We start from the raw sequence: 26039 nt of genomic DNA, 5'->3' as shown, positions 1-26039 counted from the left end.
CCATACGTCCGATAATAACAATACCTATATTTTTAGTGACAGGGTCAGCCAAGGAACAATATGCTTATTTTTCTGTAGCTGTGAGCCCCTCCGGGGAGCGGTAATGCAAAAGTAACTGTTATGCACACGCCCGGACTGACTGGCGTGTGCGTGATTAGTGATTCCACTGTGCCATGAACCGGAGAGTGCCTGAAGGGGCGTAACTAAGTATCTGCCCGATCCGACCAAGGTCGCACGACGGCATACGACGCCAGTGCACCAGGGAGGAACCGAGCAGAGGGACCAGGTGCCACTCCAGGTCAGACCCTGGACACGGCTGTTGACCCACACCGGGGAATACAGGAACAGGCAGGCTAGAGCGCAGGCTGGGTAGGGTCCAGTACAGACTGGGAGACGGGTTCAGAGCCGCAGATGTGGTAATCAAGCAGAGCAAAGCGAAACCGCAGACGCGGTAGACAAGGCTGAGCAGAGCAAAACCGCAGACACGGTAGACAAGGCTGAGCAGAGCAAAACCGCAGACGCGGTAGACAAGGCCGAGCAGAGCAAAATCGCAGACGCGTTAGACAAGGCCGAGCAGAACAAAACCGCAGACGCGGTAGACAAGGCCGAGCAGAGCAAAACCGCAGACGCGGTGGACAAGGCCGAGCAGAGCAAAACCGCAGACGCGGTGGACAAAGCCGAGCAGAGCAAAACCGCAGACGCGGTGGACAGGGCTGTGCAGAACAAAACCGCTGATGCGGTGGACAGGGCTGAGCAGAGCGAAACCACGGATGTGGCAGACAAGACTGAGCAGAGCGAAACCGCAGACGCGATAGACAAGGCTGAGCAGAGCGAAACCGCAGACGCGGTAGACAAGGCTGAGCAGAGCGAAACCGCAGACGCGGTAGACAAGGCTGAGCAGAGCGAAACCGCAGACGCGGTAGACAAGGCTGAGCAGAGCAAAACCGCAGACGCGGTAGACAAGGCTGAGCAGAGCAAAACCGCAGACGCGGTAGACAAGGCTGAGCAGAGCGAAACCGCAGACGCGGTAGACAAGGCTGAGCAGAGCAAAACCGCAGACGCGGTAGACAAGGCTGAGCAGAGCGAAACCGCAGACATGGTGGACAAGGCTGAGCAGAGCAAAACCGCAGACGCGGTAGACAAGGCCGAGCAGAGCAAAACCGCAGACGCGATGGACAAGGCCGAGCAGAGCAAAACCGCAGACGCGGTGGACAGGGCTGAGCAGAGCAAAACCGCAGACGCGGTGGACAGGGCTGAGCAGAGCAAAACCGCAAGTGCGGTGGACAAGGCTGAGCGGGCAGGAACCGCCGAAGCGGTAAGTAAGACAGGACAGAGATAAATCGCCGAAGCGGTAAACAAAGACAAAGCAAAGGGGACAGGGCTCTGCTCACACGGAACAGACTGGAAAAGAAAGGCAGAACCAGATACACACAGGGTACTTGCAAAGAAGTAGCGAAAGGACTCCAACTCACAAACGGAAGTACAATGACAACAAGTAGAAGTTAGGTGCAGGTTCAGACTCTACAGAAAAAGGGAGCAAATGGACATAAAGACAAAACAGGTAAGAAGCTAGGAGACAGTTCAGACAAGAACAGTTACTGCAACAAAATGCAGGAGCGAGTCTGGGTATGCGGCCCCCAGAGGGCGAGACGAACAGGCTAGGAGCGAGTTCAGACAGGCCTGGAAATACAGCCTCCAGGAAAGCAGACAGACAGCTGGCTAAAGTGCACAGACAGGACACAGTTCAGACACGGGAACTGATACTGTAAGGCAGGAAACATAGACAGGACCTGGCACATCAGTGACAAGAAGCCAACTGACAGAACAAGATGCTCAGGCATGGATTCCAAGGAGGAGCTGGTCTAAATACCAGGTGACAGACAGCAATAGGCTGAGGACGCATTAGGGGTGTGTCTGCAGCAGCTACAAGAAACAGGAAGTTCAGCGGGCGTCGCCCTAAGCAGCCAGAGCAGAGCAAAGCAGACAGTATGGAAAGAAGCCAGAGTGGCAGTCTGGACTGGAAATCAAGTGCGCGCTCTTGCACAGTGGGAGATGGACCACTATGCAAGGACGCCGCCAGGTATGTTACAGTAACAAAATAACAGACCGCAACTATGTCATGTGTGGTCTCTAAAGAAAGGCAAATTCATAGTGGAAATTATGGCGTCGTTTGCAAGCTTCTGCAATCAACGAGCGATAAGTTATCCCAGAAGTTAGCGATTTTATTAAAAATGTGAAGGCTGGATCTCAGCCCACATGATGTCAGCACAGGGGGTGTGTGGGCCGGCCTCCCCCTTCAGCATAAAAGACCGCACTGAGGATGGATCAGTATTCATTGCCGGAAGTATATTTTTATTATAGCAAATAATGCCTTTCGATAACGGTCTAATCAAGTGCCTCCCCTCCAGCTATATTGAATCGTCTCTGTGATCGTATAGTAAGTTTCTTTTTTAATCCTTATTATTTTGTGTAACTTCATATGTATTGTATTGTCTCCTTTTGTATAATCTTTGTATATTTTCCTAAACACTGTCTCCCTTTTGGATTAAATATAAAATGTAATAGTTCTGTTTCTTTTGTCCTGTAATCATTCCCTCCCCCGAAGCCATACGCTACCAGAACGCAGACGTCCGACCAGGCCTGTATTATATTTTAAACTGGCTGGTGGTGGCAGCGAATAATAATAATTGGGCTTTCGTGAAGCTGCCAGTAACCATATGGGGCGTATACACATATTCCATGCGTTGGAATCCAGAGGTGTGAATCCATATGCTTTCTGCCCGCTTGCGACAGCTACATAGTGAGTAATCGGGATCGTGCGCTCGAGAATCCCTGTTCAATCCTGACGAAATCCTGACAGAGTGATGGCAGCGGTGAGATATTGTGTGATCTCCCCGATGTCGTCACTTACGTTCCTGACACCTCAGAAAAATAATAACACATATACTCATCTCCGGTGCATTGGCTCTTCCAGGGATCACGTCACATAGTTATGTCTCAAGATCCCTGTGGCCAATCAGCACTGGGCTTCACTCTCCCCTCTTTCTGACAAATCAAAACACTTGAAAGAAGTTAGAGCTGCAGCTGCCATCTCATGTCCTCCATATGTCAAATACGTTGTTATGTCATGTGATCCTCAAGAGAACCACTGTCGACCCCGGTGGAACGGTGCAGGCACTGGAGATGACTATAAGGTCGGAGACACATTAGCGTATGGCATCTGATGCGATATGCAAATGACACTTGGCTCCAGCTCTGCTGCGAGCGTGAGCAGAGTGTCAGTCCTCTGTGCTCCGATCCTCTCGCATAAGAAAATCGCAGCACAGCTGCGGAGGAGATGGAGAAAGTAATTTCTCCATCTCCTCTGTTGCCGGCGTCTGCAGATATTGTACTGTACTCGGGTGATATCCGAGTGCAGTGCGATGTTTCACACGCTCCCATAGAATTATATAGGTGCATGCTATCTGAATTTCGCATGAAACCATAGCATGCTGCTTTTTTATTTCAGTACAATCTCAATTTGATCGGAGCTGAAAAAAAAACCGCAAATGAGAACACCATCATAGGTTAACATTGGACCGAATGCAATCTGATTTTTTATTGGATTGCATTCGTCCGATTTAATCACATCACAAGTTGGAGCAAGCCCTAAGTGTTATTATTTTAATGAGGGAAACATAGGAATCGAGAAGGGCTTGTCCAAGTGGTGGACAAGCCCTTTAACCCCTTAATAACATCTGACGTACTAATACGCGTCTGTGCTCTGGGACTTAAGAGCCAGACCCGTATTAGTACGTCATCGCGATCGCGCGCGCACACAGGCTGTGCGGGCGCGATCGCCGCCGGGTGTCAGCTGATTGTCACAGCTGACACCCAGTACTATGTGCAGGGAGCGGTCCTGCACTGCTCCCAGCACATTAACCCCTGCGATGCTGCGATCGAAGTCGATCGCAGCCGATCGCAGCATTGCGGGGGCAAGGGGAGGTGATCGCAGATACTCACCTCCTCTTCCGGCTTCCAGTGCTGTCTGCAAAGGCTTCTCGGGTGTTGCCATGACGACCCGATGTCGTCATGACAACATCCGGGTCACCAGACAGCAGGAAGATTGTTTGGACATGCGCAGTGCATCTCCAAACAATCTTCTCACTGTGCAGCGCTGATAGCCTGTATGACACAGGGATGGTGCTGCATTCCTGTGCCATGCAGGCGATCAGAGAAAAAAAAGTGAAAGTCCCATAGTGGGACAAAGTAATAAAGTATAAAAACTGTCAGTAAGTGAAAAAAAAAAAAAAAAAATTGCAAAAATATAAAAAATAAATAAATAAAATAATCCACCAAAAATAAAAATATAATGTACCCATCAATAAATATTATTATAAAAAAAACAAAAAAAACAATAAAAGTACACATATTTGGTATCGCCACGTCCGGAACAACCTGACCTATAAAACTGTCCCACTAGTTAACCCCTTCAGTGAACACGGTAAAAAAAAAAAAAAAAAACGAAGCAAAAAACAATGCTTTATCACCATACCGCCAAATAAAAAATGGAATAACACGCGATCAAAAAGACGAATATAAATAAAAATGGTACCGCTGAAAACGTCATCTTGTCCCGCAAAAAACAAGCTGACATACAGCTCCGTCAGCCGAAAAATAAAAAAGTTATAGCTCTCAGAATAAAGCTATGCTAAAAAATATTTTTTTCTATAAAATTGCTTTTATTATGTAAAAGTGCAAAACATAGAAAAACTATATAAATGTGGTACCGCTGTAAACGTACTGACCCGAAGAATAAAGCTGCCTTATCACTTTTACCACACGCGGAACAGAATAAAAAAAAAAAAAAACAATTCCTGAATTGTTGGTTTTTGTTTATTCTGCCTCCCAAAAATCGGAATAGAAAGCGATCAAAAAAGTCACGTGCCTGAAAATGGCACCAATAACAACGTCAACTCATCCCGCAAAAAACGAGCCGTCACATGACTGTCTGCCAAAATCTGGAAAAATTATAGCTCTCAAAATATGGCGATGCAAAAACTAGATTTTACAAAAAATGCGTCTTTTTGTGTGTGACAGCTGTCAGTCATAAAAACCCCATATGATTCTGGTATTGCTTTAATCACACCAACCCGAAGAATAAAGTCGTCTAATCACTTATACCGCACGAGGAACAGCGTCAAAAATAAACTCTTGGGTTAGGATTGGGCTAGGGTTAGGGCTGGGTTTGGGGTTAGGGTTGTGCTAGGGTTAGGGTTGTGCTAGGGTTAGGGTTGTGCTAGGGTTAGGGTTGTGCTACGGTTAGGGTTGTGCTACGGTTAGGGTTGTGCTACGGTTAGGGCTGGGGTTGGGGTTAGGGTTGGGGTTAGGGTTGTGATGGGGTTGGGATTTTTTTCAAAAGTAAGAAAAAAGATGACGATATGGCGACTAGTGTTGAGCGCAAGTGCTCGCTACTTGAGTTTGCATCGGGTGCTCTGGTATGCATTGAGTATCGTGGGTATTTGAGTGACATGCTCGAGTCTCTGCCCCATATGCTTCGCAGCCAAAAAAACTTTACGGGGATTGCCTGCCATGCATGAGCGATCCCCGCATGGTTTTTTTTGGGTGTCTAATAACCGTGAAACATGCGGAGCAGGGACTCGAGCATGTCACTCGAGCACACGCTGTACATGGTGCATACCTGAGTACCCGATGCAAACTCAAGTAGCGAGCACTTGCGCTCAAGACTAATGACAACTTATTCAATATGATGACCTAATGTAAACAAATTCTGTGTCGTACCTCTGGGTTCAAAATGTTCACTATACACCTTAATAAAATCCTTGAGGGGTATAGTTTCCAAAATGGGGTCACTTGCGGGGGAGCTCCACTGTTTAGGCACATCATGGGCTCTTCAAATTCGACATGGTGTCCGCTAACAAATTGAATGGAAAATCGGCTCAAATTGTTAGCGGACGCCATGTTGCGTTTGGAGAGCTACTGCGTGCACAAACATTGGAGCTCCCCCACAAGTGACCCCATTTTGGAAACTAGACCCCCCCAAGGAACCTATCTAGATGCATAGTGAGCACTTGGAACCCCCAGGTGCTTCACAAATTGATTCGTAAAAATGAAAAAGTGAAAAAAAAAACACTTTTTCATATTTATGAATCAATTTGTGAAACACCTGGGGGTTCCAAGTGCTCACTATGCATCTAGATAGGTGCCTTGGGGGGTCTAGTTTCCAAAATGGGGTCACTTGTGGGGGAGCTCCAATGTTTGGGCACACAGGGACTCCCCAAATGCAACATGGTATCCGCTAACAAATTGTCGGCTCAAATTGTTAGCGGACATCATGTTGCGTTTGGAGAGCCCCTGTGTGCCCAAACATTGGAGCTCTCCCACAAGTGACCCCATTTTGGAAACTAGACCCCCCAAGGCACCTATCTAGATTCATAGTGAGCACTTGGAACCCCCAGGTGCTACACAAATTGATTCATAAAAATGAAAAAGTGTTTTTTTTTTCACTTTTTCATTTTTACGAATCAATTTGTGAAGCACCTGGGGGTTCCAAGTGCTCACTATGCATCTAGCTAGGTGACTTTGGGGGTCTAGTTTCCAAAATGGGGTCACTTGTGGGGGAGCTCCAAAGTTTGGGCACACAGGGGCTCTCCAAACACAACATGGCGTCCGCTAATTATTCAAGCAAATTTTACAATCAAAAAGTCAAATGGCGCTCCTTCCCTTCCGAGCCCTGCCGTGCGCCCAAACAGTGTTTTTTCCCCACATATTGGGTATCTGCGTGCCCAGGGGAAATTGCACAACAAATTTTGGGGTCCATTTTTTCTTGTTACCTCTGTGAAAATAAAAAAAATTGGGTCTAAAGTAACATTTTTGTGAAAAAAGTTAAATGTTCATTTTTTTCTTCCACATTCAAAAAATTCCTGTGAAGCACCTGAAGGGTTAATAAAGTTCTTGAATGTGGTTTTGAGCACTTTTAGGGGTGCAGTTTTTAGAATGGTGTCACTTTTGGGTATTTTCTGTCATAAAGACCCCTCAAAGTGACTTCAAATATGTGGTCCCTAAAAAAATGGTTTTGTAAATTTTGTTGGAAAAATGAGAAATCGCTGGTCAACTTTTAACCCTTATAGCTCCCTAACAAAAAAATATTTTGATTCCAAAATTGTGCTGATGTAAAGTAGACATGTGGGAAATGTTATTTATTAACTCTTTTGTGTGACATATCTCTCTGATTTAAGGGCATAAAAATTCAAATTTTGAAAATTGCTAAATTTTCAAAATTTTCGCCAAATTTTCATTTTTTTCACAAATAAACGCAAGTGATATCGAAGAAATTTTACCACAATCATGAAGTACAATATGTCACGAAAAAACAATCTCAGAATCAGGGGAATCCGTTGAAGTGTTCCAGAGTAATTACCTCATAAAGTGACAGTGGTCAGAATTGTAAAAATTGGCCTGGTCATTAACGTGCAAACCACCCTCGGGGCTTAAGGGGTTAATATATCAAGATTTGTTGACAATTTCAAAAAGCAGTAAATTGCAAAATTGCTTGTACTTACAAGCACAAGCACGATCCGACAATACCCATTTATAAAGATGGGAATAACTCTTTAATTGAGAATACAACGGGCAGATTTTTCTGCCAGGGAGTTTGTAGCTTTCCAACTGGTATTTTTGTGAGTTCCTCTGTGCTGATTTATGACCAGTTCAACTTTAATGTTCTCTGTGCTCATAAATCAGCTGAGATGAGCTTGGAAAAATACAGATAAAAGAAGACAGGTTTTCAGTTAACTCGTTCTTTACGCAGAAGGCTTGCTATAGAAGGCAAGCAGTGTAAATGTTTTAATGATTTCCAATAATTAATCTGTTTTTTTTTTAGCTCAATATACATGCATTTAAGTAAAATAAATACCCCCTGAAAGCATCTGTATCCTTTAACTTCATTGGAGATTCTAGCTCCAAATTTCAGCAACAATTTTACAACTATGGGTCAAAAATCTCTGTAACGTTGAGGGCAATGCAAAAATGCATCCCTCGTACAGTATAAATGCAAGATGTTTTCAGACAGAATTTTCTATGAAGGACAGGTATTAAAATATTCTATTAATAGAGAAATCATATTAAAGGGGTTTTCCCACAAACGAAAGTTCATTTTAATCAATTTATCTTGGAATAATAATAAGTTCCATAATTGAATGTGTTTAAATAAAATGTTCCTGTGCTGAGATAATCTTATAAATGTGCCCCTGCTGTGTACTGTGTAATGGCTGTGTCTGACCGTACAGGAACATGGTCTGATTATACCACATCTCCTGAGAAGGGGAGGAAGCAAAAGAGTATACAGTTATTAAAGCAGGGGATCACAGCTGATTTTTTTTGTGAGATAAAACATTTCCCTGCCTGTTTTTAAACAATGTTTTACTTCAAAGAAAGAATCAGCTGTGATCTCATGCTGTAATGTCTGTATACTCTCGTGTCCTCCCCTTCCCAGGAGCTGTGGTATGATCAGACCATGTTCCTGTATGGTGAGACACAGCCATTACACAGTACACAGCAGGGGCACATTTATAAGATTATCTCAGCACAGGAACATTTTATTTAACACATCCAATTGTGGAAGTTATTATTATTCCAAGATCTATTTATTACAATTAACTTTTGTTTGTGGGAAAACCCCTTTAAATGTTATTCTAAAATATTGTAAATTCAGTCTGTTTTTTCCTATTACTGATTATCTTTCCATCAGGTTGGATCTCTGGAACAAGCAATGCTCGATGCCTTGGTGCTGGACAGAGTAGACTTTGTGAAACTGCTTATAGAAAATGGTGTCAGCATGCATCGTTTTCTCACAATTTCCAGACTGGAGGAACTATACAACACGGTAAGGAGGACAGACTTCACCATCTAACGTCATCATTGGCCTTCTGTTGTCCGGATGTGGCACGTGCATGAGAGTTCTGAAGGCTTGTTCACAAAAATTACTCAGATCTATTTAGAAGAAGTAAACTTAAAACACTGTGACCCGAATTTTTTTCGCCAAAATGCTATGGCAAAATGATTTGAAAGTCACTACATTTTTGCACAATGCAGAGTTGTGCAAAAGTTTTATGACTTTTCGCGCTTTCATGGGAGTTTTATAGCTACTCTACCAAGATAGGTGTAGCTGGAGAGGAGCCTGAGTGGGATGGACGTCTGTCAAATTCAGCACAGGTGCCAGCTTTTCTTACACTAGAAATGTTACTCTAGTCCATACAACTCTGGCCCACAGGGTGGTTTTATTTGGCCCACAACACCAGAACCACCACTCATATGTGGGCCCATTATTCTGTATGGAGGAATATGTGGGGCCATTATTATGTGTGGAGGACTATGTGGTGCCCATAATACTGTATGGAGGACTATGTGGGGCCCATTATACTGTGTGGAGGACTATGTGAGGCCCATTATACTGTATAGAGAACTATGTGGGGCCATTATTCTGTATGGAGGACTATGGGGGCCCATTATTCTGTATGGAGGAATATGTTGGGCCATTATTATGTGTGGAGGAATATGTGGTGCCCATAATACTGTAAGGAGGACTATGCGGGGCCCATTATACTGTGTGGAGGACTATGTGGGGCCATTATTCTGTATGGAGGACTATGTGGGGCCATTATTCTGTATGCCGGACTATGTGGGGCTATTATACTGTATGGAGTACTATGTGAGGTCCATTATCCTTTATGGAGGACTATATGGGGCCCATTATTCTGTATGGAGGACTATGTGGGGCCCATTATTCTGTATGGAAGACTATGTTGGGCCCATAATACTGTATGGAGGACTATGTGGAGCCATTATTCTGTATGGAAGACTATGTAGGGCCCATAAAACTGTATGAAGTACTATGTGGGGTCATTATTCTGTATGGAGGACTATGTGGAGCCATTATTCTGTATGGAGGACGATGTGGGGCCCATTATTCTCTATGGAGCACAATGTGGGGCCCATAATTCTCTATGGAGGACTATGTGGGGGCCCATTATTCTGTATGGAGGACTATGTGGGGTCCATTATGCTGTATGGAGGACTATGTGGGGCCCATTATTTTGTATGAAGGACTATGTGGGGTCCATTATGCTGTATGGAGGACTATGTGGGGCCCATTATTCTCTATGGAGGACTATGTGGGGCCTATTATTCTGTATGGACGACTATGTGGGGGCCCATTATTCTGTATGGAGGACTATGTGGGGCTTATTATTCCGTATGAAGGACTATGGGGGCCCATTATTCTGTATGGAGGACTATGTGGAGCCCATTATTCCATATGGAGGATTATGGAGGGCCCATTATTCTGTATGGAGGTCTTTGTAGGGCCCATTATTCTGTATGCAGGACTTTGTGGGGCCTATCATTATATTGTATGGAGCACTATGTGGGGCCCATTATTCTGTATGGAGGGCTATGTGGGGCCCATTATTTCATATGGAGGACTATGGGGGCCCATTATTCTGTATGGAGGACTATGTGGGGCCCATTATTCCGTATGGAGGACTATGTGGGGCCAATTATTCTGTATGGAGGGCTATGCGGGCCCATTATTCTGTATGGAGGACTATATGGGGCCCATTATTCTGTATAGAGGACTATGTGGGGACTGTTATTCTATATAGAGGACTATGTGGGGCCCATTATTCCGTATGGAGGACTATGGGGGGCCCATTATTCCATATGGAGGACTATGTGGGGCTTATTATTCTGTATGGAGGACTATGGGGGGCCCATTATTCTGTATGGAGGACTATGTGGAGCCCATTATTCCATATGGAGGATTACGAAGGGCCCATTATTCTGTATGGAGGACTATGTGGTGCCCATAATACTGTATGGAGGGCTATGTGGGGCCCATTATACTGTGTGGTGGACTATGTTGGGCCCATTATACTGTATGGAGGACTATGTGGGGCCATTATACTGTATAGAGAACTATATGGGGCCATTATACTGTATGGAGGACTATGTGGGGCCATTATACTGTGTGGAGCACTATGTGAGGCCCATTATTCTGTATGGAGGAATATGTGGGGCCCATTATTCTGTATGGAAGGCTATGTTGGGCCCATAATACTGTATGGAGGACTATGTGGAGCCATTATTCTGTATGGAAGACTATGTAGGGCCCATAATGCTGTATGGAGGACTATGTGGAGCCATTATTCTGTATGGAGGACAATGTGGGGCCCATTGTTCTGTATGGAGGACTATGTGGGGCCATTATTCTGTATGGAGGACTATGTGGGGCCCATTATTCTCTATGGAGGACAATGTGGGGCCCATAATTCTGTATGGAGGAATATGTGGGGCCCATTATTCTGTATGGAAGACTATGTTGGGCCCATAATACTGTATGGAGGACTATGTGGAGCCATTATTCTGTATGGAAGACTATGTAGGGCCCATAATACTGTATGGAGGACTATGTGGAGCCATTATTCTGTATGGAGGACAATATGGGGCCCATTATTCTGTATGGAGGACTATGTGGGGGCATTATTATGTGTGGAGGACTATGTGGTGCCCATAATACTGTATGGAGGACTATGTGGGGCCAATTATACTGTGTGGAGGACTATGTGAGGCCCATTATACTGTATAGAGAACTATGTGGGGCCATTATACTGTATGGAGGACTATGTGGGGCTATTATACTGTATGGAGTACTATGTGAGGCCCATTATCCTTTATGGAGGACTATATGGGGCCCATTATTCTGTATGGAGGACTATGTGGGGCCCATTATTCTGTATGGAAGATTATGTTGGGCCCATAATACTGTATGGAGGACTATGTGGAGCCATTATTCTGTATGGAAGACTATGTAGGGCCCATAAAACTAATGATTCTGTATGGAGGACTATATGGGGCCCATTATTCTGTAAGGAGGACTATGTGGGGCCCATTATTCTGTATGGAAGACTATGTTGGGCCCATAATACTGTATGGAGGACTATGTGGAGCCATTATTCTGTATGGAAGACTATGTAGGGCCCATAAAACTAATGATTCTGTATGGAGGACTATGTGGGGCCATTATACTGTATGGAGAACTATGTGGGGCTATTATATTGTATGGAGTACTATGTGAGACCCATTATCCTTTATGGAGGACTATGTGGGGCCTATTATTCTGTATGGAGGACTATGTGGGGCCCATTATCGTTTATGGAGGACTATGTGAGGCCCATTATCCTGTATGGAGGGTTATGTGGAATCCATTATTCTATATGGAGGACTATGTGGGGCCCATTATTCTGTATGGAGGACTATGTGGGGCTTATTATTCCGTTTGGAGGACTATGGGGGGCCCATTATTCTGTATGGAGGATTATGGAGGGCCCATTATTCTGTATGGAAGTCTTTGTAGGGCCCATTATTCTGTATGGAGGACTTTGTGGGGCCCATCATTATACTGTATGGAGCACTATGTAGGGCCCATAAAACTGTATGGAGTACTATGTGGGGTCATTATTCTGTATGGAGGACTATGTGGAGCCATTATTCTGTATGGATGACGATGTGGGGCCCATTATTCTCTATGGAGGACAATGTGGGGCCCATAATTCTCTATGGAGGACTATGTGGGGCCCATTATTCTGTATGAAGAACTATGTGGGGTCCATTATGCTGTATGGAGGACTATTTGGGGACCATTATTCTCTATGGAGGACTATGTGGGGCCTATTATTCTGTATGGAGGACTATGTGGGGCCCATTATCGTTTATGGAGGACTATGTGAGGCCCATTATCCTGTATGGAGGGTTATGTGGAATCCATTATTCTATATGGAGGACTATGTGGGGCCCATTATTCTGTATGGAGGACTATGTGGGGCTTATTATTCCGTATGGAGGACTATGGGGGGCCCATTATTCTGTATGGAGGATTATGGAGGGCCCATTATTCTGTATGGAAGTCTTTGTAGGGCCCATTATTCTGTATGGAGGACTTTGTGGGGCCCATCATTATACTGTATGGAGCACTATGTGGGGCCCATTATTCTGTATGGAGGGCTATGTGGGGCCCATTATTCCATATGGAGGACTATGGGGGGCCCATTATTCTGTATGGAGGACTATGTGGGGCCCATTATTCCGTATGGAGGACTATGTGGGGCCCATTATTCTGTATGGAGGACTATATGGGGCCCATTATTCTGTATAGAGGACTATGTGGGGCCTATTATTCTATATAGAGGACTATTTGGTACCCATTATTCCGTATGGAGGACTATGGGGGGCCCATTATTCCATATGGAGGACTATGTGGGGCTTATTATTCTGTATGGAGGACTATGGGGGGGCCATTATTCTGTATGGAGGACTATGTGGTGCCCATAATACTGTATGGAGGACTATGTGGGGCCCATTATACTATGTGGAGGGCTATGTGGGGCCCATTATACTGTATGGAGGACTATGTGGGGCCATTATACTGTATAGAGAACTATGTGGGGCCATTATACTGTATGGAGGACTATGTGGGGCCATTATACTGTATGGAGCACTATGTGAGGCCCATTATCCTTTATGGAGGACTATGTGGGGCCCATTATTCTATATGGAGGAATATGTGGGGCCCATTATTCTGTATGGAAGACTATGTTGGGCCCATAATACTGTATGGAGGACTATGTGGAGCCATTATTCTGTATAGAAGACTATGTAGGGCCCATAATACTGTATGGAGGACTATGTCGAGCCATTATTCTGTATGGAGGACAATGTGGGGCCCATTATTCTGTATCGAGGACTATGTGGGGCTTATTATTCCGTATGGAGGACTATGGGGGGCCCATTATTCTGTATGGAGGATTATGGAGGGCCCATTATTCTGTATGGAAGTCTTTGTAGGGCCCATTATTCTGTATGGAGGACTTTGTGGGGCCCATCATTATACTGTATGGAGCACTATGTAGGGCCCATAAAACTGTATGGAGTACTATGTGGGGTCATTATTCTGTATGGAGGACTATGTGGAGCCATTATTCTGTATGGATGACGATGTGGGGCCCATTATTCTCTATGGAGGACAATGTGGGGCCCATAATTCTCTATGGAGGACTATGTGGGGCCCATTATTCTGTATGAAGAACTATGTGGGGTCCATTATGCTGTATGGAGGACTATTTGGGGACCATTATTCTCTATGGAGGACTATGTGGGGCCTATTATTCTGTATGGAGGACTATGTGGGGCCCATTATCGTTTATGGAGGACTATGTGAGGCCCATTATCCTGTATGGAGGGTTATGTGGAATCCATTATTCTATATGGAGGACTATGTGGGGCCCATTATTCTGTATGGAGGACTATGTGGGGCTTATTATTCCGTATGGAGGACTATGGGGGGCCCATTATTCTGTATGGAGGATTATGGAGGGCCCATTATTCTGTATGGAAGTCTTTGTAGGGCCCATTATTCTGTATGGAGGACTTTGTGGGGCCCATCATTATACTGTATGGAGCACTATGTGGGGCCCATTATTCTGTATGGAGGGCTATGTGGGGCCCATTATTCCATATGGAGGACTATGGGGGGCCCATTATTCTGTATGGAGGACTATGTGGGGCCCATTATTCCGTATGGAGGACTATGTGGGGCCCATTATTCTGTATGGAGGACTATATGGGGCCCATTATTCTGTATAGAGGACTATGTGGGGCCTATTATTCTATATAGAGGACTATGTGGTACCCATTATTCCGTATGGAGGACTATGGGGGGCCCATTATTCCATATGGAGGACTATGTGGGGCTTATTATTCTGTATGGAGGACTATGGGGGGGCCATTATTCTGTATGGAGGACTATGTGGTGCCCATAATACTGTATGGAGGACTATGTGGGGCCCATTATACTATGTGGAGGGCTATGTGGGGCCCATTATACTGTATGGAGGACTATGTGGGGCCATTATACTGTATAGAGAACTATGTGGGGCCATTATACTGTATGGAGGACTATGTGGGGCCATTATACTGTATGGAGCACTATGTGAGGCCCATTATCCTTTATGGAGGACTATGTGGGGCCCATTATTCTATATGGAGGAATATGTGGGGCCCATTATTCTGTATGGAAGACTATGTTGGGCCCATAATACTGTATGGAGGACTATGTGGAGCCATTATTCTGTATAGAAGACTATGTAGGGCCCATAATACTGTATGGAGGACTATGTCGAGCCATTATTCTGTATGGAGGACAATGTGGGGCCCATTATTCTGTATGGAGGACTATGTGGGGCCATTATTCTGTATGGAGGACTATGTGGGGCCCATTATTCTCTGTGGAGGACAATGTGGGGCTCATAATTCTCTATGCAGGACTTTGTGGGGCCCATTATTCTGTATGGAGGACTATGTGGGGTCCATTATGCTGTATGGAGGACTATGTGGGGCCATTATTCTGTATGGAAGACTATATGGGGCCCATTATTCTGTATGGAGGACTATGTGGGGCCCATTATCCTTTATGGAGGACTATGTGGGGCCCATTATTCTGTATGGAGGGTTATGTGGGGCCCATTATTCTGTAAGGAGGACTATATGGGGCCCATTATTCTCTATAGAGGACTATGTGGGGCCTATTATTCTGTATGGAGGACTATGGGGGGCCCATTATTCTGTATGGAGGACTATGTGGAGCCCATTATTCCATATGGAGGACTATGTGGGGCCCATTATTCTGTATGGAGGGCTATGTGGGGCCCATTATTCTGTATGGAGGACTATATGGGGCCCATTATTCCGTATGGAGGACTATGTGGGGCCATTATTCTGTATGGAGGACTATGTGGGGCCCATTATTCTCTATGGAGGACAATGTGGGGCCCATAATTCTCTATACAGGACTTTGTGGGGCCCATTATTCTGTATGGAGGACTATGTGGGGTCCATTATGCTGTATGGAGGACTATGTGGGGCCATTATTCTGTATGGAAGACTATGTGGGGCCCATTATTCTGTATGGAGGACTATGTGGGGCCTATTATCCTTTATGGAGGACTATGTGGGGCCCATTATTCTGTATGGAGGGTTATGTGGGGCCCATTATTCTGTAAGGAGGACTATATGGGGCCCATTATTCTCTGTAGAGGACTATGTGGGGTCCATTATTCTGTATGGAGGACTATGTGGGGCTTATTATTCCGTATGGAGGACTATGGGGGGCCCATTATTCTGTATGGAAGACTATGTGGAGCCCATTATTCCATATGGAGGACTATGTGGGGCCCATTATTCTGTATGAAGGGCTATGTGGGGCCCATTATTCTGTATGGAGGACTATATGGGGCCCATTATTCCGTATGGAGGACTATGGGGGGCCCATTATTCCACATGGAGGACTATGTGGGGCTTATTATTCCGTATGGAGGACCCATTATTCTGTATGGAGGTCTTTGTGGGGCCCATTATTCTGTATGGAGGACTTTGTGGGGCCCATCATACTGTATGGAGCACTATGTGGGGCCCATTATGCTGTATGGAGCACTATGTGGGGCCCATTATTCCGTATGGAGGGCTATGGGGGGCCCATTATTCTGTATGGAGGACTATGTGGGGCCCATTATTCCTTATGGAGGACTATGTGGGGCCCATTATTCTGTATGGAGGACTATGGGGGGCCCATTATTCCATATGGAGGACTATGTGGGGCTTATTATTCTGTATGGAGGACTATGGGGGGGGCATTATTCTGTATGGAGGACTATGTGGTGCCCATAATACTGTATGGAAGACTATGTGGGGCCCATTATACTATGTGGAGGGCTATGTGGGGCCCATTATACTGTATGGAGGACTATGTGGGGCCATTATACTGTATAGAGAACTATGTGGGGCCATTATACTGTATGGAGGACTATGTGGGGCCATTATACTGTATGGAGCACTATGTGAGGCCCATTATCCTTTATGGAGGACTATGTGGGGCCCATTATTCTGTATGGAGGAATATGTGGGGCCCATTATTCTGTATGGAAGACTATGTTGGGCCCATAATACTGTATGGAGGACTATGTGGAGCCATTATTCTGTATAGAAGACTATGTAGGGCCCATAATACTGTATGGAGGACTATGTCGAGCCATTATTCTGTATGGAGGACAATGTGGGGCCCATTATTCTGTATGGAGGACTATGTGGGGCCATTATTCTGTATGGAGGACTATGTGGGGCCCATTATTTTCTATGGAGGACAATGTGGGGCTCATAATTCTCTATGCAGGACTTTGTGGGGCCCATTATTCTGTATGGAGGACTATGTGGGGTCCATTATGCTGTATGGAGGACTATGTGAGGCCATTATTCTGTATGGAAGACTGTGTGGGGCCCATTATTCTGTATGGAGGACTATGTGGGGCCCATTATCCTTTATGGAGGACTATGTGGGGCCCATTATTCTGTATGGAGGGTTATGTGGGGCCCATTATTCTGTAAGGAGGACTATATGGGGCCCATTATTCTCTATAGAGGACTATGTGGGGCCTATTATTCTGTATGGAGGACTATGTGGGGCTTATTATTCCGTATGGAGGACTATGGGGGGCCCATTATTCTGTATGGAGGACTATGTGGAGCCCATTATTCCATATGGAGGACTATGTGGGGCCCATTATTCTGTATGGAGGGCTATGTGGGGCCCATTATTCTGTATGGAGGACTATATGGGTCCCATTATTCCGTATGGAGGACTATGTGGGGCCATTATTCTGTATGGAGGACTATGTGGGGCCCATTATTCTCTATGGAGGACAATGTGGGGCCCATAATTCTCTATGCAGGACTTTGTGGGGCCCATTATTCTGTATGGAGGACTATGTGGGGTCCATTATGCTGTATGGAGGACTATGTGGGGCCATTATTCTGTATGGAAGACTATGTGGGGCCCATTATTCTGTATGGAGGACTATGTGGGGCCTATTATCCTTTATGGAGGACTATGTGGGGCCCATTATTCTGTATGGAGGGTTATGTGGGGCCCATTATTCTGTAAGGAGGACTATATGGGGCCCATTATTCTCTGTAGAGGACTATGTGGGGCCCATTATTCTGTATGGAGGACTATGTGGGGCTTATTATTCCGTATGGAGGACTATGGGGGGCCCATTATTCTGTATGGAAGACTATGTGGAGCCCATTATTCCATATGGAGGACTATGTGGGGCCCATTATTCTGTATGGAGGGCTATGTGGGGCCCATTATTCTGTATGGAGGACTATATGGGGCCCATTATTCCGTATGGAGGACTATGGGGGGCCCATTATTCCACATGGAGGACTATGTGGGGCTTATTATTCCGTATGGAGGACCCATTATTCTGTATGGAGGTCTTTGTGGGGCCCATTATTCTGTATGGAGGACTTTGTGGGGCCCATCATACTGTATGGAGCACTATGTGGGGCCCATTATGCTGTATGGAGCACTATGTGGGGCCCATTATTCCGTATGGAGGGCTATGGGGGGCCCATTATTCTGTATGGAGGACTATGTGGGGCCCATTATTCCTTATGGAGGACTATGTGGGGCCCATTATTCTGTATGAAGGGCTATGTGGGGCCCATTATTCTGTATGGATGACTATATGGGGCCCATTATTCCGTATGGAGGACTATGGGGGCCCATTATTCCACATGGAGGACTATGCGGGGCTTATTATTCAGTATGGAGGACTATGGGGGACCTATTATTCTGTATGGAGGACTATGTGGAGCCCATTATTCCATATGGAGGATTATGGAGGGTCCATTATTCTGTATGGAGGTCTTTGTGGGGCCCATTATTCTGTATGGAGTACTTTGTGGGGCCCATTATACTGTATGGAGCACTATGTGGGGCCCATTATTCTGTATAGCGGACTATGTGGGGCCCATTATTCTGTATGGAGGACTACGTGGGGCCCATTATTCTGTATGGAGGACTATGTAGGGCCCATTATTCCATATGGAGGACTATGGGGGGCCTATTATTCTGTATGGAGGACTATGTGGGGTCCATTATTCTGTATGGAGGGCTATGTGGGGCTCATTATTCTGTATGGAGGGCTATGTGGGACCCATTATTCTGTATGGAGGACTATATGGGGCCCATTATTTTGTATAGAGGACTATGGGGGGCCCATTATTCTGTATGGAGGACTATGTGGAGCCCATTGTTCTTTATGGAGGATTATGGGGGGTCCATTATTCTGTATGGAGGACTATGTGGGGCCCATTTTTCTATATGGAGGACTTTGTGGGGCCCATTATACTGTATACTGGTTGGCCCTCAAATGTGTCCAAGTTTTTCATTTTTCCCCCTGTGTATTTGAGTTTGACATCCCTGCTCTAGTCCCTGACTTGAGTAGTTTTTCTAGCGAGGGGCCCACCACTGAGAAGACGCACCGAAATCACTGAATGACGTTCAACTCTTAATGGATTCAGTTATTTATACTCCAGCAAGTCCTTCATTAAACTGGCGTGTACAACGCCATTCTTAATTAATTGGCCCTTGTATATATAAAAGAAGAAAGAAAAGTTAAAAAGAATTAAAAGATGAATGCGTGCCATACGGTATCTCTCAAGATCACATAGGCAAGTAAAGCCACATTAAGAGTAGTAGTGTGTTCATAATGGCTCCAAAATCGGGTGCGCTCTTCCAGTTTAAAGGGAACCTGTCAGCTGATGCATGCTGCCCAAACAGTTTCAGAGAAAAACATGCTTTTAATAGCTGCCAGGGACCAAGCCGCGCTATTGACTAGTCGAACGAGCAGGTCCCCAGCGTCTTCTACCCGCCCACTGACGGTGATTGGCAAGCCTCTACCTGTGTGTGTGTATAGGCAGAGGCTTGCCAGTCGCTGTCAGCGGGTAGGAAGAAGCCAGCGGGCACCAGCCTGTACAACTAGTCACTCATGCGGCTCAGTCCCCGGTAGCTATTAAAAGCATGGTTTTCTCTGAAACAATGCAGTGTTTCAGAGACAAACTTATAAGGCTGTGATCACACAGCTAGTGACTGATACATACTGGCCGTGGTTTGGGCACCATGTATCACCTGTCAGGTTCCTTTTAAAGGAACACGCTGAACAAAATTGATACCTCATTATGATATTGCAGGTCTTTAGGGGGAAATACATGATGGATTAATTTGTCTTTGAATCATTCCATCATGCATTAGTATGTAGATCCCTGCATGTTGCTCCCGAGCTGACGCTATGGTATCATAACTCTATTTGACCTTGGTACTATATACAAAACAATAGAATTGGCAATCAACACTAAAGTAAAACCGTATCAGCCTGCCATAAGTCTAACAGGTTTATACTGCTAAATACCATCATCTATTGTATTCATAGAGGCTCTTAAAGTGAATCTGTCATCAAATTTCACAATAAAAATTGCATATATTATTATATATATTTCTTATACCTGATGAGGCTGCTGTACTTGTTTTGAAAATCCATGTCAGCATGGTTACATGACCTTCATTCAAAAACTTTCAAAAAAGATCGCAACAGCCGTTCTCTCATAGACTGTCAAAGTGCAATCAGGCATAGGGATCCATCCTGGTAAGCTACCTATAGGAAATGGCCCGGGACCCCAATTTTTATAATTGTGAGTCACATTCACTCTTTAATTGGAAGAAAGCCTGACTTATTTCATATAAAATGTGGAGAAATAAGTAACCCTAAAATTTCCAAATATTTTAATTTGCAAATATTTTTGTTTGAAATGTGGCATACTGGTATTTAACTACAGATATGTACTCTTTTGTCACTAGTTCCTAGGGCAAAAACTGAGAGTTTATAGGGTGAGGTAGACAGCTGGTTACCATGTGGCCCCATAGTCAATGGCTGAGGACTAGTAGTTTGGGAAAATATTTAAGCAATATATCAGAAATATTGGCGTTATTACCTTTAGAAAAACCTGAACAATAAGACCATGTTCATATGTTTTTGTGGTGTTTTTTATGCAGCTGTATTTTACAGTGCCAGCAAAAGCTGTGAGATTTTTCAGAAATCTTTTTCCAGACTGAATTGGAAAACTGTAGTGTTTTTGAAACCTACAGCGTGTCAATTCTTTCAGCGTTTTAGCAGCGTTTCTTCACCCATAAAAAGTAATAAGGAAATGTAACTAAGCGGGTTTTTTTTCAGCCTTTCATGGTACATAAAACTAACTTTATAAAACATGTACTATAGACAAATCACACAAGTAATCTGCACCAAAAAAAGTCAGAAAACAAAAATCCCCCAAAACGCTGAAAAACTGGTGTTTTGAACGCAACATTTTTATTGCAAAGAGAGCAGGTTTTGGTTGCTGAAAAAACATTGCGAAAACGCACCGTGTGAACAATGTCTAAGTCAGTACGATATGATGACTAAGCGTCAATACAAGTGAGACACGAGAATGGAGGATCTTTTTTTTTATAAAATCATAAGAACTTTCCAGGCTGCTCCAAAAAGCCCTATACCCCATCCACATTTATCCATATTTGCCCTTAAGTGCATAGAAATACCTGCAAGATAGAACAATAAAAAAATAATAATCCCTTGTTATCCTCTGAAGCTCACTCCTTATAAATTATTCATTTTTATTCAGGATAATGAATTCCTATCAAACGTGACAAATACAAGTGATTGCCTCTGTTTCCTATTCGGCTGCATGTATTTTTGCGACCTTACGTCTCTTGTAGATCACAATGGCTGAGAACCCTAACACAAGCCTTCTGAGCATCTTTGTTATAAATAATCTGTTTCTTTGCCTTGTACGTGTCCCCAGGTGTAGTGCATTACAATATCAGTGATTTATACAAGCCTAGCAAATCCAATGTGTAATATAGCAGCAGGGTACGTGAAGGTAAATCCATAACTCAAAAATTAAACACATTTATAAATCAGATTCTAAGACCTCTTTTCTTTTTCCACAACATTGTGAACCAAGGTGTGATATTTTCTAGGATTTGCTATTAGCATATTGCATTTAGAGCTAAATCTTGGTAGCGGGTTAAAAATGTACACACTTGGGGGTGACCTATCAATCGACTAGAGCAGTGCTGGGAGAAGACGGAGGCAGCACCGGACTAGTCTCATTTTGTGGTTCCTGGCCGAATCTTTAAACTATGTTTTCTCTGAAACGCTAACGCGTTTCACGGAACTACATACCGGGCTTTAATTGTGCAGTTAGGCTCTAATTCATGCTGCCAGTGGTTTGGGCAGCACAAATTGACTAATAGGTTCCCTTTAAGAGGGCAATTATTTTTTTCATAAAGATAACACAGGTTTTGAATACATTTTAATTTTCAATAAATGCGATGATTATTTAAAAGCTGCATTTTGTGTTTCCTCCTGTTTTTTTTTTTTTATTTTAAATTACAATAAGATGTGTAATTGGAAACATTAAACTGTGACACATTGGAAAAAAAAGAAGAAAATGGATAAGGGGCAAAACTTGACTTTTCTGTAAATTAAAGTTCTATTTGACCAGCTATATAGGATTTTCTATTCAATACCTTGCCTTGCTCATTTACTTTGATTTGAGAGCAGCTATGTATTGTAAGGTGAGGGCAATGTGCACGATTACTAATGCTACTAAACTAATTTCAGTACTTTTTTTCACTTTTTTCCATCTTTCAGAGACATGGGCCATCAAATACCTTATACCATTTGGTCAGGGATGTTAAAAAGGTAAGAATAGATACCACAAAAAGAAGAGGTAACTTTTATTCTCCATTCATTCTTAGATCTTAGTAACTCTCTTATTTTGCATGAGCTTTTCTTCCAAGTGTTAGTATTATTTACCATATTTTCGCCGCACTTTACTACCACTACCGCCCATATACATCTTGTTGTTATTACTGTATGTATCAAGATTAAAAAAAAAGAAAAAATTAAATAATATGGTCACTGCCAAGTGCATTTAGTCAGGTTACGAACCTTCAAAGTGAATAATAATAATAATTATAATAATAATAATTATTATTATTAACAACATTATTATTAATAGTAGGGAGGGGAGTACTCTATTTCTTCTCACTTTATGTGCCACAGGACAGCATTTTATAGAAAAAGTAGTGTTTCCTGTTCACTATGTATCCATTTATTGATATAGCTCATGCATATTTTTTTAATGAAATGAGTCAGCTGTACAGATGTTCGAATGTATTGAAATTTGAATTTGCCAGGTTTGACAAACTTTTTCCAGAAAATTGATTTGCAGAAAATCAATTCACCATGAATTGCAATACTACAAAGCCTCCAATTGCCCCGAAAAGACGTGTGTAACACTCTGAGGTCTCCTACGACTTTATCCAACCCTTTTCAAGCACTTTAATACAAACCCAGGTTTAGTAATGTCCAAAGGACCTCACTATAGAAACAGAGGGTATACAGTAGTAAACAAGAGCCTATTAAAAAACACAAATGCATGAACAGCCGGGAAAGGAAAGGGGAGAGTCAGCTCGCCACATCTATTTGGGACAGGACACCGAACAGAACCGCCCTAGTCCGGGTCGATATTGAAATGCAGGAAAAACAAGATTTTCCAGTGATGAAAATAAGGTACATATAAAATTTCACAGTTCCTTACAAACTTTAAAATCCAGTATTTTCTTCAAACCACAGATAATCCAGTAAACCAATGAGTTGGTTTACTGGATTATCATTGGTTTGCCGAAAATACCAGATTTTAAAGTTTGTAAATAAATGTGAAGTTTTATTCGTTCCTCATTTTCATCGCTTGATGAACTTGTTTTTCATGCAATAAAAAACACAACCCACTGACAAACTTTCCATTAAAATTGTCCAATAATATTGTCCCTTTTAGTCATTAGTGAGCAGGCAGATCATTCTTTGCAGAATACTGACTCAAACTGATGGTGTCGCTGTCAGAGGTATCATCATCCTGCTGTGACCGAGACAAATGATGAGCTATATATTTCTTAATGCCCTCTGCTTCCTCACCACTTATACACTTGCCCGGGACAAAGGAGACCAATTGTGGTCTGTGCTTGGTAGTACTACTGCCAAGACAGCTGGTACAAATTGTGGTGAGGGTGCCTCTGCTACTACAGGCGAATCCCACATTCATAGCCATGGTATGGGTGCTTTTTTCTTTTACACTACCCCGTCCATTGCCATTGCGACTTTTTATTTTACCATACCTATTGTACAACACTATAATCAACATTTTACAGTCTTTTCAACCCCCCAATTATTCAAACTTAGCAAAAAAAATAAAAGTAAATGCTAGCTAGGTAGACAGATATATGTGCAAAAAAACAATGAATTAAGAATGAAGAAAAAAATGTATAATCGTAATTCAAATGCAGTAGGACAGATTCCATATCACTGATCAATCACACTGAGACTGGCACTGCTGCTAGCACTTCTCTGCTCTCCTTCCCCTATCAATTAATTCTCTGTATTATTCATGGACTACTACACTCATCCTCTTCCCTGCTCCAATTGTACAGCAAATTACTGTCTGGAATATTTGTCCAGTATTTTAGGGCTTTCTCTTCCTTTCCCTTCGGTTGAGCTGTGAGTTTTGACGTCCTTTCACTATTTTAAATCAGCCCAAAAATGTTTGCTGCATTCCTTGCCCAGGATTTTATGAAGGTTATGATAGTCCCTCCTGATTGGCTGAGCTATATTATTAGATTATTATAAAATAATAAAAATAGCAAACATAAACTTTCTGCAGAATAAAATAATATAGGAGGAAACTGCTACTGGATTGGCTAGGACTGGATCATGCTCCAGAAAGAATGAACACGTGCAAAGTAAAATCTTGATACATACTTTCATGTGTTGGACATATTCACCATCAAATTATACTGTAGATTTTTTGTTCAGCTGAGTTAGAAGCTTATTACAAAGTTGTTACTTGCATCAGCAAACACGATTTGTGAAGAAATCGTCAGTTCTTTCAGTGTAAGAAAAGTCAAGTGTGCAAATGAAATGACAACGAGATCCAGGATCTACAATCCCGATACTTTCATTCTATATTTACTTCCAATTGTCAGTAATGCATATGGTCTGTCAAAGAACTGTGATATTCACAAATCTCAGATGTAAATATAGATTCAGAATTACTGTGTGTGCTATGTAGATGTGGATAGTGTCAATGAGGATTTCTATTTTGACATGTGAAAACACACATATATACAGTGTGTATATATATATATATATTAGATATTTAGCTATATAGATATAGTGATATATACATATATATCTGTATATATAGACATATGTATATATATTTATAGATATATATATAAAGCCAAATATCCATATTGACACTACTAAATATATATATATGTGCATATATACAGTATGTATATATATACATATATATATTGTTTTATATACACATGTATGCATATGTACATTGTCATAACAGACAGCTGACAAGAATATTTATTAAAACTCAATGTTTTATTTAATAGATTAATATTTAAATAACTGCAATATGTTAGTATATTACTAATAGAACACAAGTATTCTCTTGTGTAGTTAGAGGGGTTATTCTGCTTAGCAAGTTATCACCTATCCAGTGGTAGGACCCCCACCAATCCTTATCACTTATCCTGTTGATAGATGAAACCCTGCATTGTTGGGACAATCCCTTTAAGTAAAGCTATTTGCATATTGGCAATAGTCATCACTACCTCTGCTCAATAAAATTTTGGGAGATTGAAGCTGGCACCATGTGAGTCGGTCACATGGAACCACAATAAGTCATAGAGCTTAATGGGTGCATATGTCTTACACAGGGCACACCCCACAGAAACCTTACAAACTTGTTCTTTCGGGCACAAGATCTTCAAAAAGGGCTTTGACCTTGTGAGAAAGATAGATTTCTACCCTTGCCACAAACTGCCTGGTTCTGCCTAGAATATATTATGAGACAGTGGTACCAATGGTCACATATTTTTGTCAGTTGTGACAATATACTGTATATGTGTGCATATATGTATATATATATATATATATATATATATACACATATATATA

The 26039-nt window shown here is 43.0% G+C and overlaps 1 protein-coding gene across 2 annotated transcripts in view; it reads left to right on the top strand.

Moving 5' to 3' along the window:
• The window catches only part of TRPM3 (transient receptor potential cation channel subfamily M member 3), a 717940-nt gene that overhangs the window by 497397 nt on the left and 194504 nt on the right, over positions 1–26039 (top strand). For both annotated transcript variants that reach the window (XM_073670333.1, XM_073670354.1), the window contains exons 11-12: positions 8750–8884; positions 22659–22709. In XM_073670333.1, coding sequence (XP_073526434.1) covers positions 8750–8884; positions 22659–22709 — 186 coding nt within the window. The remainder of the gene's footprint in view (positions 1–8749; positions 8885–22658; positions 22710–26039) is intronic.

This window comes from Phyllobates terribilis, unplaced genomic scaffold, assembly GCF_046119375.1.
Source record: "Phyllobates terribilis strain yellow unplaced genomic scaffold, ASM4611937v1 Scaffold_1__5_contigs__length_1240528914, whole genome shotgun sequence".
In the NCBI taxonomy this organism is placed as follows: Eukaryota; Metazoa; Chordata; class Amphibia; order Anura; family Dendrobatidae; genus Phyllobates; species Phyllobates terribilis.
The sequence above is the reverse complement of the archived record's forward strand: the minus strand, read 5'-3'. Positions and strand labels throughout refer to the sequence as shown.